General features: G+C 40.4%; 1 protein-coding gene across 1 annotated transcript in view; it reads right to left on the reverse strand.

Annotated features, from left to right (window-relative positions):
* b3gat2 (beta-1,3-glucuronyltransferase 2 (glucuronosyltransferase S)) overlaps positions 1–14449 on the reverse strand; it is a 60190-nt gene that overhangs the window by 4264 nt on the left and 41477 nt on the right. The window contains exon 3 of the mRNA XM_030747732.1: positions 11006–11154. Within this exon, the coding sequence (XP_030603592.1) occupies positions 11006–11154 (149 nt within the window). The remainder of the gene's footprint in view (positions 1–11005; positions 11155–14449) is intronic.

Below are 14449 nucleotides of genomic sequence, written 5' to 3' on the forward strand. Positions count from 1 at the left end.
CCAAAACTGCACACACGGTGACTCACAGAGGCATGATTTATTGCTGGCTGTAGACACTGACGTTGTTGCTGCACTTCTTCAGGTGGTACGTGTCACTTCCTGCACACTGAGCTGCTAATTGGGCCGCTTTGCATATCTAACGAGACTAATGTAGCAGCCACTAAAACCCCGCTCCAGAGCTGTAGGGAAAATGGTATCACCAATTATGCAGCCAGAGTGCCCTCCCTGTTCCCCTGCACTTTTTTTTTCTCCCAGTTTGCTCTCTATTTTCCTCATTCATCAAGTCCACTTTCTCTCCCATGGCTTTACTCCTGGTTTTACCTCAGTCGTCTTTCCTGCTCTAGCTTTCGTTTTCACCCTCAGGCAACTAGGAGACAAAAACAGCTTTTCCAGGATAGAGAGCTCTGTCTTTTTTTTTAACAGCATAAGGAGAGGGTAGGACTGTTTCTACCCACCAGCAAGAAGAACCTATATAGAAGCACTTTTACCTTAAAGGGGGCCAATAATGCTTTTTCCTGTTCAGTCAGTTGTGTCACTGCCAGCTTGCTCAGCTGCTTGGTCTTGGAGGGCATAGTCATTGTGATGTCACCCATTGGTTTGGGACTCAGGTGCATCACACAGACACACATGCCTGATTGTCCCAGGATTTTGAGTTTTGCTGTAACATTTGAAATCTAGTCAGTTTTATATTGTTTGATATTTGAATTGGTTCCTTTGTGCTTTAGTTTCTAAAATCTTTAATTCAGGTTTATTTGGTGTTGCTTTATTGCTCTGGAGCTCTTAGTTTTGTATCAGTGTTAGGTTGTGTTTTGATTCCAGTTTGTGTCTCCTTTATTATCTTAGAGTTTTTAGTTCTAGCGTTGGTCAGTGTTGATGGTATTTTGCGATGCTGTAGTGTTTTTCCTTAGTTTTTCTGTCCTCGTCTTTATTCCAGCGTGTCTTGTTTTCATTTCAGAGTAAACACATTCTAGTTTGAGTTTCTGCTTAGGTTTTGTATTCTATTGTGACCTTGTTTCCTTATTGAGTCTCTGGTTTCTGTTTACTTTGTGTTTTTCAAGGGATTAGTTTAGTTCTTTGTGTTTCCCAGTTTGTTGAATTTATAGATTGGTGTCCTCCCTCTGTCTCATTCTTTAAGGCTGTCCTTTTGTATGTTGGTGTCCCGTTCAAATTAGTCTCCTTTGATTAATTCATGTTTTTGCTTCATAGGTTTGTTTTCTGATTCATCCAGTTTTTGTGTTTAGTTTATCTGCTCCTGATTCTTTGATTGTTTTCACCTATTTTTTGTGTTCAGCTGCACCTCATTTATCCCCTGTGTTCAATCCCCCATCAAGGTGTGTATAAATAATCCCGTCATTCCTTACTTTCAATGTTGTATCACCCACATATGCTGTGTATCCATGGTTCTGTAACCCCTGTGTTGCTTTGGTGTCATGCTCCTAGTGCTTTTTGGACTTTTAAATTCCCTGGTTTGTTTTTGTTTTGATTCATGTTCAATCCTCCAGGTACGAAAATCCCAGAAAGTTGATTGTTTATTTGGACGTAGCATTTTCAGTGGGAGAAAAAGCTACATCCACTTGGATGATTGATGAAAACTCTACTTCCAGATAAACAGGCTTATTGTTCCTCCCAATTTAAGTAAAAGAGTTTGTTTTATCTGGACAAACAGCACCAGGTCCTGCACTTGGGTCCTAAAAAAGAACTACGCTCCACAGACTGTGACTGTGACTAAGAAAGTAACAATTCTGTTCAACAAAGCTGAAGCACAAACTTCGTGGACAGCTTGTACTACACAGCAAGTATTAAAAAAGAGAAAATGAGTTCCAGTTCAGTTACTCCATTTAGCGGAAGTGAAACCTAACAGCTGCCTCTGTTGGGAACACCTTTCAATCAAATTGACCACACCCCCAAATCCAACTTCCAGGTGGGTAAGTTTTAAAAAAAGAAATCCTTCATGGAGTTGTTAGGAAGGGGAAACTATCAATAAATATCTCTGTGATGTCACTGATTTCTAAAAACCATTTACAGTGAATGTGGGAAAGAAAATATTTGACATGTATTCCATCAGTCCTTCAGATGCCCTGTGATAAAAGTAAGCTATTGGTGTTCTCTACAGGAACCAGGGGGGGAACTAGAGTCATGTTGAACAGGCAATCACAGCACTGCAGGGGAAAAGTGTGAACTCATTTTGGATTCAACACCATACTGTAGATGGATTAAAGTAAGGCCATCTGCTTCTTATAAAAGTCACTATGAATAGAAGGAAGCGTGTCAGTTTTACAACTCAATTTGGAATTTAGCTACATGGAGTGTATTTAAATTACTCTGAACAAATTATGTTTTCCATCTCTATTTTCTGTTATATGTACACTGTTGGCCAACATGGCCGAGGTTTCAGATAATGAGGTCAGTGTATGTTTGAGTAATTCCTGTGAATTACTGTAAAACTCTTCACAGTGCTCTAAAGGCTCACTTTCAGACATTTTTTGTACTCTCAGCTCTGCATGATGTCAGACACAACGGATATCCACAATGCCGTCTTCTCAGGCATAAGGCCCCACCCACCTGCTATTTAAACAGCCAATAAGAAGAAACCTGGCTTAAAGAGGGGTGGAAAGCAGCTGAAATAGCTCATTTAGCTGCTTTTAAGAATCACACAAAGTTGTTTTGAGTAGTCTAAGAATAAAATACGTGGAGGTATAAATGTACAGAAGAGTTTTCCACTGATCTGAACTTAATCTGTGTAAAAGTAACAGCTCCTGATTAAAATCATGAACAAATCTATAAAACTGAAACTAAATTAAAAATTACACCAGTCAGTCTATTAGCAGTGATTTCGATGGAATTTATCAAGACCTTTTGTCACTTGCTGTTTCCACTGGCTGAAAGCTTCTCTGTTCTCTGTTCCTACAATAAATTGAATCAGAAATATCCCTCTCACTGGAACAGGAAGGAAAAATGCATTCCTAATTTGTAAATGCACTCAAGATGCTTTAAGGATTGTGTCACCAAAACCAGACCAAGAAGTGGTCAGAGATGCATTTAGCCACATTAAAGCCACTAAAATGAAGTTTATCAGAAAGCTGAGAGCCATTTCTAATGAAATAGACAGCAGTGCAGTCTTTCACCCCATGGCAGCAGACCTCCCTGGGTCCCGTCAATCAATCTGTCTATGGATCCTCTTTTCTCTGCATAGGCTTTTACCCTCCTCATCCTTCTGTTTTCTCGAGCTCCTTTCCCCCCTGTGCTATCATCTGTCTCCATCTGTTCCCGCCATTCCCCCTCCTTTCTTGTCCTGTCACTGCTGTCTGTTACTATTACTCTCCCGCTCTAACTACATTACAGCTCCTGACAGTCGTCTCCAGATACTGACCCAGCCGCCAGATGAGCATTTCTGGCCTACATTGTCAAGGTCGACATTCAGGTTCTGTGATCTGATCCCAGATACCAACCTCACAGTGGCCAGAGCCTGGAGTTAGGGTGTGTCTGCAGGTAAAGGTATTATTATTTAAAAAATTAAAATCAACCAATGCAGAAAAGTCAAAATCCAGCCAAATCCAGAACAAGGTGTAGTCCGCAGATGATTATAGTTCTGAGTGATCAATAAAATTATACTTATTAAAATCAGCAGTTACTATTTATAGTCTGAGTAATGTCGAAGTCCTTCTAGAAACAAGCCTTACCACTTGGCAGCCAACCTGACAGGCACTTATTTAGGTGGTCTAAGCATTATCCAAATTAACCATAATTTAAATGGTCAGTGGGATGCAGAAACTCCATGTATAAAATCACCACCTTGTTACATTTGATTGGGCTTTGGCTTCATGTAAGCAAAAGATGAATGCTGCAGTTCCTCTAATAACTCTGGCTCTCAGATGTTGTGTCTGAAATCTGCTGGAGCCACTCTTCCAGTTTCAGGGTTGCAGTTCCTAATGCCCCTATTAACTCTTTGCCCACTTTGGACTTTACCTTCCACATCTGCTCAAGTTGTTCTTTCAGCCCCCCGTACTTCTGTCTTCTCATGCTCCTGCTTCCTGATGTTGCTGTCTGCTGGGATTGCCACATCTAACATCTATCATGTTTCTTGTATACTGGTTGGCCAGCAGCTGCTTCTCTGTCTGGAACTTGGAAGTACCACAGGACCTTTGCCCTGTTCTCAGCCACTTTTGTTGGGATCTCCAATTGGGACTTGAGGACTTCTAGTCCATATGTGGCACAGATGTTCCCGTACACTATCCCAGCCACTTGGTTGTGCTCAGTGTATGTGGTCCCAGCTTGCATATTACATCTTACTACTATGTGCTGGATACTCTGAGCTCATCACTGAGCTCCTGGCCAATCAGGCTCCACGGTGCTGGGCAGTGAGCACAGCGCCCACTAGAGGATGTTGGACCCTCAGGCCACCCTCATGAAGTCTGTTTTTGATTGTTTGGTCAGAGACATTCACACCAGTGGCTGCTGGAGGTCATTTTGTAGCTCTGGCAGTTCTCATCCTGTTCCTCCTTACACAAGGGAGCAGATACCAGCCCTGCTGATGGGTTAAGAACCTTCTACAGCCCGGTGAAGCTCTGCTAGAGGATCTGTGTCTCCTCCAGCTTCTTGAGACTGTGCTGGGAGACACAACAAACCTTCTGCCAATGGCACGTATTGATGTGCCATCCTGGATGAGTTGTACTACCTGTGCAACCTCTGTAGACAATTAGACAATCTCCTCAAGCTACCAGTAGAGACACTGACCCTAACTAAAACTAGCAGGAAAAAAAAAACAGTCAGAAAAGATGAGGAGGGAAAAATGTCAGTGGCCTGCACCTGTAAAACTATTCCTGTTTTGGAGATTATTTCATTGTTGCCCCTCTAGTGCACATGCTGTTAATTTCATTAACACTGAAGCAGCTGAAACTGATTAACAACCCACTGTGCTACTTAACTGACCAGATCAATATCCCAGAAGTTTAACTGACTTGATGCTAAACTCTGATTAAAAAAGTGTTCCTTTAATTTTTTTTAGCAGTGTATAACTAAAGCCACGTTGGCTCGGATGTCATCTGGCATCAGGCGTTGAGGAATCAGGATGTATTGATAATAAGTATTTATCTAAGCTAACATGTGGTCACTCCTGCTATACTTCCCTTTTCCCTCATGCAAACTCTAAAAAGGCAAAAACCCACCTAGCTGCTATTTAACCTTCTCTTTTCAAGGAGTGGCCAGTCAGAAGAAACCTGGCTTTAAAGAGCGATGGACTTTTCAGAATCACGCAGAGCTAAAGAATAAAAAATGTGGAGGTGGAAATTAGCACAATAGGTTCCCGCTAATGGTTTGAGCTTAATTTGTGTTAAAACATGACAGCTCCAGAAAAAAAAAAACCATGACCAAATTGACAAAACTGAAAGAAAATTGAAAGTATCACCACTGAGTCTATTAGCAGGGATTCAAAAGCTTTGGATGGAACTGGGCTGATTGTTATTATGGGTTGGAGTTTTATTTATTAAAACCTTTTGTCACCATTTTCAGGGTCCAACCTTAAGCTAAAGAAGTCAACCTTTTTCTTTATATTAACTCCCATTTAGCAAAATTCAGCAACTTCACATTTGTGCTTAAAACTGATATAAAACTCTTTAAATGAAGCACTGTAAAAGCTTCATGCAATGATTTAAGCCGCTCTAGTTTAAAAACATGCAGCTTACAGAGGAGCAAAACTACATGTCCACAATATTTTTGATATAAATTCTTTTTTCGCAAATAAGCTTATTTTTTTAAATTAGTTTTACTTTGTATTTGTTGCACTAATTATATTTTATTGACATATTTAAAGTCAAATATGATTTAATAATGTATTGAGTTTATGCCTTGTCATTTTTTCCTGAACTGCTTCATGGTTTAATGTCACGTTACATCGTTGCAGCTACATGAAAGATTTCACAGCGTTGTGTGCAGGAGGCTCTGTGTTCTGCTCGCTGACTGATGTCTTGTGTTTTAGCCGCACATCGGTGCCTTTATGAGCGATGATGTCACAACCCATTGCTATTGTAACTCTGACGTGATAAATGCTGATATCACATCGTCCTGTCTGGGCTGTGCTGGCTGATGACTGATGATGTCACAGGCTGCTAATAACCTGTATTAATATTAGCAGCAGGGCGCCTCCATTAGTGTAATGGGGTTGATAATGATGATGATAGTTTCAACACAGAGCTGTCTGCAGCAGCAGCAGCCAGCAGTAAATGATGACCCAGCAGCTCCAGGGGGGGTCTTTATCCTATTCCCTGCAGGAAACATTTACCCATAACCCACCAGGGATTTACAGCTCGAAACTGTGACCTGCACAGACACAGACGCTGAACCACAATGGTTAGATTTTATATGTTTGTTAATTCCAGATAAAACAGCAGCTTCTGATATTTTTTTCTAAATCTAAAAAGGATTTGGATACAAGCATTAAGAAAAGAAAAAAGAACGTCAATGTTAAACAGGTGCTTGAGTTGTACCATCAGCAGTGTGGTAGCAGGAAGATGAAGTGTAATGAAGTGAAATAATATTACTAGAGTTAAAACAACATTATGATGCTGTAAATGCAACAAAAGCCTGCCAACAAGTGTTCCAGTGAACATAATGAGAGTGAGAGAGAGAGAGAAGCCAGCAGGGCCTCATCTGAGCTTCATCTGAGCTTTCAGTTGTGTCAACTCTCTGGACCAAAGTTTATGATCAAATCCAAAATTATTTCAACGTTCATGAAGACATGTTAACACAGCTGGTGTGAAATTCCTCCAAACTGCTGAGAACCCTGTGCTGTTAGTTCCTCCATGTACTGCGTTAGTGCTGATGTGTGGCGTAGTTAACGCCAGCCGTAACTCGAAATTTCAAGTTGTTTTCTCGAAATTTTGAGTTACGCATCTCAAATTTTCGTGTTAATAACTCGAAATTTCGGCTTAGCGGGAAGCTCTGAGACAGAGGTCATTTCCTTGTTTCCTTGTCAGCTCTAATAAAGGATCACTAATTATTGACCTTCCTGTATTTGATAAAGTCATGAAGTAATGACTGATTTGTTTTTTGTTCCACCCATTTTGCAGTTAATTTAAAAACAGTATCGTGTTACTTTTAAATTCCATATAAAACTAATTTAAATCAGTGATAGTTCAAACAGATTTTCCATCCAATTGCTTTGTGTTACTCTGCTTTCCTTTTTCTGCAACAGCCTGAATGTCTGTGGCCTCAACACCAGCACGATTACCACCATCAGAATTTGAAGACTAATTATTTTTGTTAGACCGCACTCTGGACCCTTTAGAGGTTCCACTGTTGATGCAACTAAAAGGAACATTTTAAAACAAATCTTCACAATAAATCTCACTGTAAAACTTACTGGAAATATGAAGGAGTTCAGCAAATCTCAAGGAAATCTGCATTTTAAATTATGAGATAATCTATGGAATCCAGCTTTTTAGCAAAGAAAAAGACTAGACAATCAGTTTTGGGGATACATTAAAGTAGACGGGAGGACAAAGCTCACTGCATCACCAGAATCTTTCAAAACTGTTTATCTGGGAATTAAGAAACACCCCAACCCAACTTCACAGAAACACAGTAGCTGTTGATGGAGTTGGTCTTTATGAATGTTCCCATTAGGAATGACTGGGATGTATTTCAACAGGAAAAATGTGCAACAAACTTGAGTAAGATTGATACGCCTACAAAGGATGTTGAATCTGTGGATTTCTTCCACTGATGTTTAAGAGCATCCACTGAAAATCACATGGATGTGATGGACATACAATGGTCACTGCTGACTGCTGTGGCACACTGACAGTAAGGCTTTAATAAGGAAAGTAAAAACAAATACATTGGCACTTGCAGACTTGGTGCTTTGTTGGAACAGCTGTGGGCATCACACTTTGAGCTCACATGTTCCTTGAAAGGTAAAAATATAATAGGATCCATTTGTCACATAAAGTCCTTTAAGGCAGCTCTGTGATGGTTGTCAAGAGGATGAGTGGCTTCATAAAACCGGGTGCCAACGGGGGCCATGGCGATCTGAAATGAGCTGCATCGATCTAAACTGTCTAAGCACACAACGCACTTTCTATCCAATTTAAGCTGTGTGTGTGTCTAAGTTTAGACTGTGCCACTAACTTAAAGCATGACTCATGCTGTCAATAGCCGGGGGAGAGGCCCCACGGTTAGTTACTGCTGTGATGGTCATTGTGATGGCTGCAGTTGTGCCCCAGATACACAAATGTGCACGTCAGATTAAAACTGAAAAATTGGGCTTTTATTAAGCACTAGTCTGTGTCATTCACCTCCAGCATACAGGTCACTGTAGTCTGATAACTCACTAATCTATAATTGATTAGTTCTGCCCTGAATACAATACAAATTGCATATTACTTTATACAGATGCTGGTATCCTTCTGTTAAAGAAAAACCCACAATGATCACTGAAATAACTTCAAACTGACCAAAGTAATAATAAATACAAATTTACTGAAAATGAAAACTGGATATTGCTTTTAAATTGTGGCTCAAAATAATTTATTTAAAAAAAATAAATAAATAAAAAAGCAAACCAAAGAAACTGGCCTGGACAAAAATGGTACCCTTAACTTACTATTTTGTTGCAAAACCTTTTGAAGCAATCAAGTGATTTCTGGAACTCTCAGTGAGACTCCTGCACCTGTCCACAGGTGTTCTGGCCCACTCCTGTCTCAGGTTTGAAGGGTGCCTTCTCCAGACTGCATGTTTCAGCTGCTTCCACAGATGTTCAATAGGGTTTAGATGAGGGCTCATCGAGGTCACTTCATTAACCTGCTGGAGGACCCCTGACCTGTGACTGAGACAAAGCTTTCTGACACTGGGCAGCACATTTTAATCTTGAGATTTCATTGTATCCTGCACAGACTCAAGATTGATTTGCTTTCAACAGTGGTGTCCTCCTCGGTCATCTTTGCCTCAAACACTGATAGATAGTGTGATGTGACACTGATGTACTTTGACCTTGGAGTTCACCCCTAATCTCTTTAGAAGTTGTTCTGGGCTCTTTGCTTCCCCGTCGTATTATCTGTCTCTTCAATTTGTCATCACTTTTCCTCTTGCTGCCACGTCCAGGGAGGTTGGCTACAGTCCCGTGGACCTTAAACTTCTGAATAATGTGTACAATTGTAGTCACAGGAACATCAAGCTGCTTGGAGATGGTCTTGTAGCCTTTACCTTTAAAATGCTTGTCAATAATTGTCTCTCATCTCCTGTGATGCTGATTACAGGACACACCTTAGTTGAACATGTCGCTGTGGTCTTTCCATCATTTTTGTAAAGGCCTGTTTCATTTGTTTTGTTTTTTTTTTAATAATTCGAAAGCAATGTTTCCTTAGTTAATATGGTTAAAAAAAATCATTATTACTTTAAACTTTTATATAGAGCTTTAAACATTTATATAGAGGTACAAAATGATGCTTTCCATCGTTAGCTGAGGTCATAACACACTGTGTGAGCTGTAATCCATGTTTGTTTGTTCAGTGATCGGGAAGCTGGACTGTCTACATCCTGTATGCATGTGAGAAACAAGAAAGCAAAGAATTAAAAAAAGAAACAAACAAAAACAATTTCATTTACTTAGGAGAAAAAAAAGGAAACAGCCAGAGGTGCCCCTCAAATGATCAGTGGTCATGACAGGAAATAATGGTAGGAAGAAAAATTATCACAGCTAAAACCACCTAATCTAACTGAATCCACTTTTTTGGACCAGTAAGTTCTACAGTTTTTTTAGAACATCATCATTTGATAAATCATTTTTGCATGTGCATTAACTTCCTGTCTCGAGTTAAATAACACAAGGAGCCACGCTTCAGGATCACACATGAAGTAAACACCTGTGTAAAATCGGTCAAGCTTCATCCTGTACCGCACAGCTAGTTTTGTGAAAATGTACAGTCTGAATATGGATTTTAAATCTATTTACACCCACAGAAAAAAGCTACATTGTTCTAACAATGAAAATATCATCTGAAGCACATTTTTATAAGATCTCTTTCCTGAAGGGACACTGATGCACTGAGTGAACTGTGATTTGTTTTAATTGTAACAGAGTGTAATTTGTGTGTGATTAGGTTACATAGTGTCTGCACAGACAGTGTAGCAGCACATTAGCAGGAGGCATCTCAAGCTTGGCAGTGCACGGAGCCCAACACACATTCACTGGAGTTACGCAAAACCAGAGAAACGTGAGCCATCACAGCACCGGACTGACACAGAAACATATCGGTTCTGTGAGAGAATGAAAATGTTGTGTTAAAGTTTTGTAAAAATATGTTCTGTGGAAAAAAGTGAGGACTGGCTACCTGCAATCCTTCACTTCAACAAATCTGAAGGTGATTTCTCTCTGTCTAAATCTGATGGACCGATCAGAGTATCTATCAAGTAAACGTTGAAAACTCAACCTGAAGACTTAAACTCAGCCTGTTTCCAACCATTCACCAGCTTACCTTCACCCACTGAGCAATCTTTTGTTGATTAGAGGTTTCATAGATCAAGTCTAGGCTAAAACCATATAAACGTTTAGCAGATATCTAGTGTGTCTTTTTTTTTTTTAATTTACATTTTGTTTGGCTGTGAGATCATTCTTAGACACACAACAGCCACTCCAGGTACAGGCTAGTACTAACGGATGATACTTTTAAAAAAAAAAACAAAAAACAAAAAAAACACAGAAACATGCTTCTGCCATGTATATATGCATCTACATGTAATTTATGTTTGAATGTGCTGGTTATCTGAGGAGTCCGTAAAGGTGTCAGGGAAGACCGCCGTCCTTTCAACCAAAATTTAATCAATTTAATCACAAAGAGAGCTCTACAGCTCTGTTCATCCATCTTTTCACCTTGTCTCAATGTTATTCAAATTTCTAGCAAATTTGATCAAATTTTCACTGGGTGGGTAAGGTCCCGAGGTGTTTAACTCTTTCACATGATCTCGCCTGGATTGTTTTCAGTATGTTGCACAGACATGTGTGGTTACTGACCCGTGTGCAGTTGTTGGCCTTGGGCTCCAAGTCGGCGACCTTGGTGATCTGCTTGAGGAAGTCGGATTCCTGCATCCCTGGCTGAGAGCCCCGCCGTTTGAACTGCGCCCGTGGGTTTGCCAGGATCACCTGGAGATTTACTGCAAAGCCTGAGGAGGAGGTGAGGAGGAGGAGAGAAAGTGGGACGGGGGGGGGGGGGGGGGGGGGGGGGGTAGCCACAGGGTTAATAAAAGGCGCATTACCAGTCTGTTATAATCACAGCAGAAAATGACCGAGTTGATTAGTGTATCTAATGACTGTGATATGGCTGATATGAAAGCCATTTACCACAGGGGTCTGCATTCTCTGGTGATAATTGTACTGTAGATGAGAAGGAAAACAAGAGGATGTCAGAGGGAAGAAGGCTCACGATGCCAGTGTGGTGGTGCAGAAGCAGGGATTAATGCTCGGCTTGCAACCAGATTTAATCAATCTGATTAGAAATACTTGGTAACTGTCGGGAGAAACTGGCTGTGTGACTCCATGTAATTACAGCAGGAAAAAGGTATTAGCTGCCCTGCAGCCAGAAATACATTTGAAGGTTGGAAAGTAATTCACCTTGTGAGAACAGCATTACGAAATCTTTTCCATAACTCCACAAATTTTACTTTAGACTCAAATCAAAGGTGACAAACTAAACAGAGAAGCTAATCCCTGCAGCTGCTGCGGTTAACCTTGCGCAGCACGAGTGTGGAGAACATGTCATTCACACATCTGATGTGTTGTTGACCCCCTAGCCACGGGTCTGAAGGTGACACGTGATGAGCCTTTTTTTGCATGATTTTGCCTCCACCCAGCCGAGCTTTCACTGTCAGGAGAAAGTGTCATCTGCAGTTAGTCTGTCGGCTCTTGTTACTGCCACGTTAGGTAACTTTGCATTTTTAATAACTGATGCTCTTGGAATTCATGACTTGGGCCTCCATGGACTTTTAACTGCTTGAAGTTGTTGTAAAAAACACATTTACCGACTGTAAAATAGATTTGTCTTTAAGTCAAAGAATGCTCGTTTTTGGCCCTCAGCTTAGTGGGAGTCTGTCCTCATATTCAGTGCTAGGTGTATGACTAGACAAAGTAATTAGACATTTACTCCATTTAATCTTACTTAAGACAAGCGTAGTTACTTTGAATTAACAAGACTGACAGTAAGCTTGGACTATGTATTAAATGGCTGCACCGGACATGGGCAAAATACAACCACAGGAACAAAACTGACCTCTGTGCAGCAGTTTGATTCATCGTGTCTCAGTGTGACTGTGACACACTGGCTGTGATACGGCTGATATGAAATTCATTTATCACAGGGCTCTGCATTCTCTGGTGATAATTGTACTGTAGGTGAGAAGGAAAGATTGAGTCTGGACCAAAGGGCTGGACTGGCTTTTTGTACACATAATATGCAAACCACTCTGTTGTTGTGGGTGTTGTGTCTCCAGTTTTAGTATGAACTCCCTGCATCTCAAGCAAACTGTTGCTCTTAACTGAGTTAAGCTTGTGCAGACTGGCTCCAGTAGTATAGTCTGCATTTCACCTGTCCCTGTCTCCCCTACACTGCTGAGCCAACAGTCTCTCCCAAACCCAACTAGCAATCACATATAAAGTGTGTCCAAAATGAAATAAACAAGCAGAAATGAGGTGAGCAAAATGGGAGCAAGAGAAATTCACAACTTTTAGGAAAACAGTTTTTTTTTTGTTCACAATGAAAAAAAAAAGAGCAATTAAGTTTAAACTTTTCATCCAATTAAATTTAAAGTTGAGACAAAATTCAAAAAGATGATAATCAAGCTAATCCTGAAGTTAGCTGTAGCAGCAGCTCACAATCAATGGATTTATGACCTGAAATTTTAGTTGGCTCTAAATGACGAAGCCAGACTGGAGGATCTGCTGCGCCTCACGGCTGACAAAGCAAGTATCTAGGGAGGGAGAGTATGTTCGCTCACTAGATCTGCTGATCTACTGCCTCCCTGATGGTGACGAAGTTTCACAAAAAAGTATATACATTCACCCTCCACGGGGAATATTTCTGCTTTGCCTGCATTATTTTTCATTTATTTATTTTTGACAAAGAAAGAAAATGTGTTTATTCCTTTTCCCACGTGTGTGTGTGTGTGTGTTTGCAAGAAAAGCTCTCTGAGCATTAATTATTGCTTCAACACTCATCTGGGAATGAGACTGCGAGCAGGCAGAGGGAGAGAAGTGGAGCTGACAGGAGGAAAGAAGAGATCGCAGAGTGAGAGAGGAAGGAGACGACAACAACAACAACAACAACAGGTGTCTGTGTGCGAGTGTGAGGACGCTTACATTAAACACAGTTTTATCCTTATCAAAAAAACATGAAAAACACTCTGGCTGCTTCATTTTCCATTTAATATCAGATACCTTAAAGCTTTTAGTGACTCTGTGTACTGTGATGGTTTATGCTTTTTTTTCCCCCAGTGTTTAGAAGTGTTCTGTGCACCTGTATATACACAGTCCTGTAATGAAGGAAGCCACTCATATAGAAGAAAAAGCCCACTACACACTGCTTAGCACCAAACACACAAATGTTACCTGGATGTTAATATAGGTGAAAAATTTAGCATTTTTCTTTTAAACTAAGAAAATCAAGCACAGGCATTCACAGGTTCTTGCATTTTAAACGTTTGGCCCAATTCAAGTTTCACACTGATGCCTGAGGTGAGCCAATAGCCTCGTAAATATTTTATGCCTTTTTACAGGTGTAGTGTAAATTTAAAAAAAACTGACTCAGAAACTGAAGGAAGAAAGACAATGAAAAAAAATCTCATTACTGTGGTGCAGTTTAAACTAATTTATAGCAATCCTTGAGCACCCATCAGGAAGGGAAAAACTCAAGTGTAGGCGTAAAGTTTTAAGCAAAGCACTTCTCGCACAGATGTTTCCAGTTCTGAGTGCGACAGGAGGATATTTGCAGAAACTGTCGTGATCGTCCATGCACAAGGTCTCCACATAATTACTGAATATTTATTTATGCAAATCAACAGTGGGTGAAACGCCTTTGCAATCAGTGTGGAAATCTGCCCCCAGTAATTCACCATCCTAGCCTCCATTTTTCCCTCTCATCCCCCACCTCCAGCTGAAACGAATATTCTAGGCTGCAGCTATCCTGAGGTAGTGATACACGACCAGCAGACAAGACAGCAGTCCTCTGAGGTAAGTTAGTGTCAGAGTGGGTCACACAGAGAAAGAAGCTGCAGACATGCAAATGGGTTTGCTATTACCTCCCTGTAGGCTTAAGTTTGCTATATTTTAGACCAAGTCACACACGTCCACACTAATGAACATACAGATAGAAAAATCTATTCATACAGGACTTAAGTTTATAGTTTATAAATGTATTCTTTGTCAAATTGAAAAAAAAAAACAGAAGTTTTCTGTACAATCTTTTCT

Source organism: Archocentrus centrarchus, chromosome 15 (assembly GCF_007364275.1).
Source record: "Archocentrus centrarchus isolate MPI-CPG fArcCen1 chromosome 15, fArcCen1, whole genome shotgun sequence".
In the NCBI taxonomy this organism is placed as follows: Eukaryota; Metazoa; Chordata; class Actinopteri; order Cichliformes; family Cichlidae; genus Archocentrus; species Archocentrus centrarchus.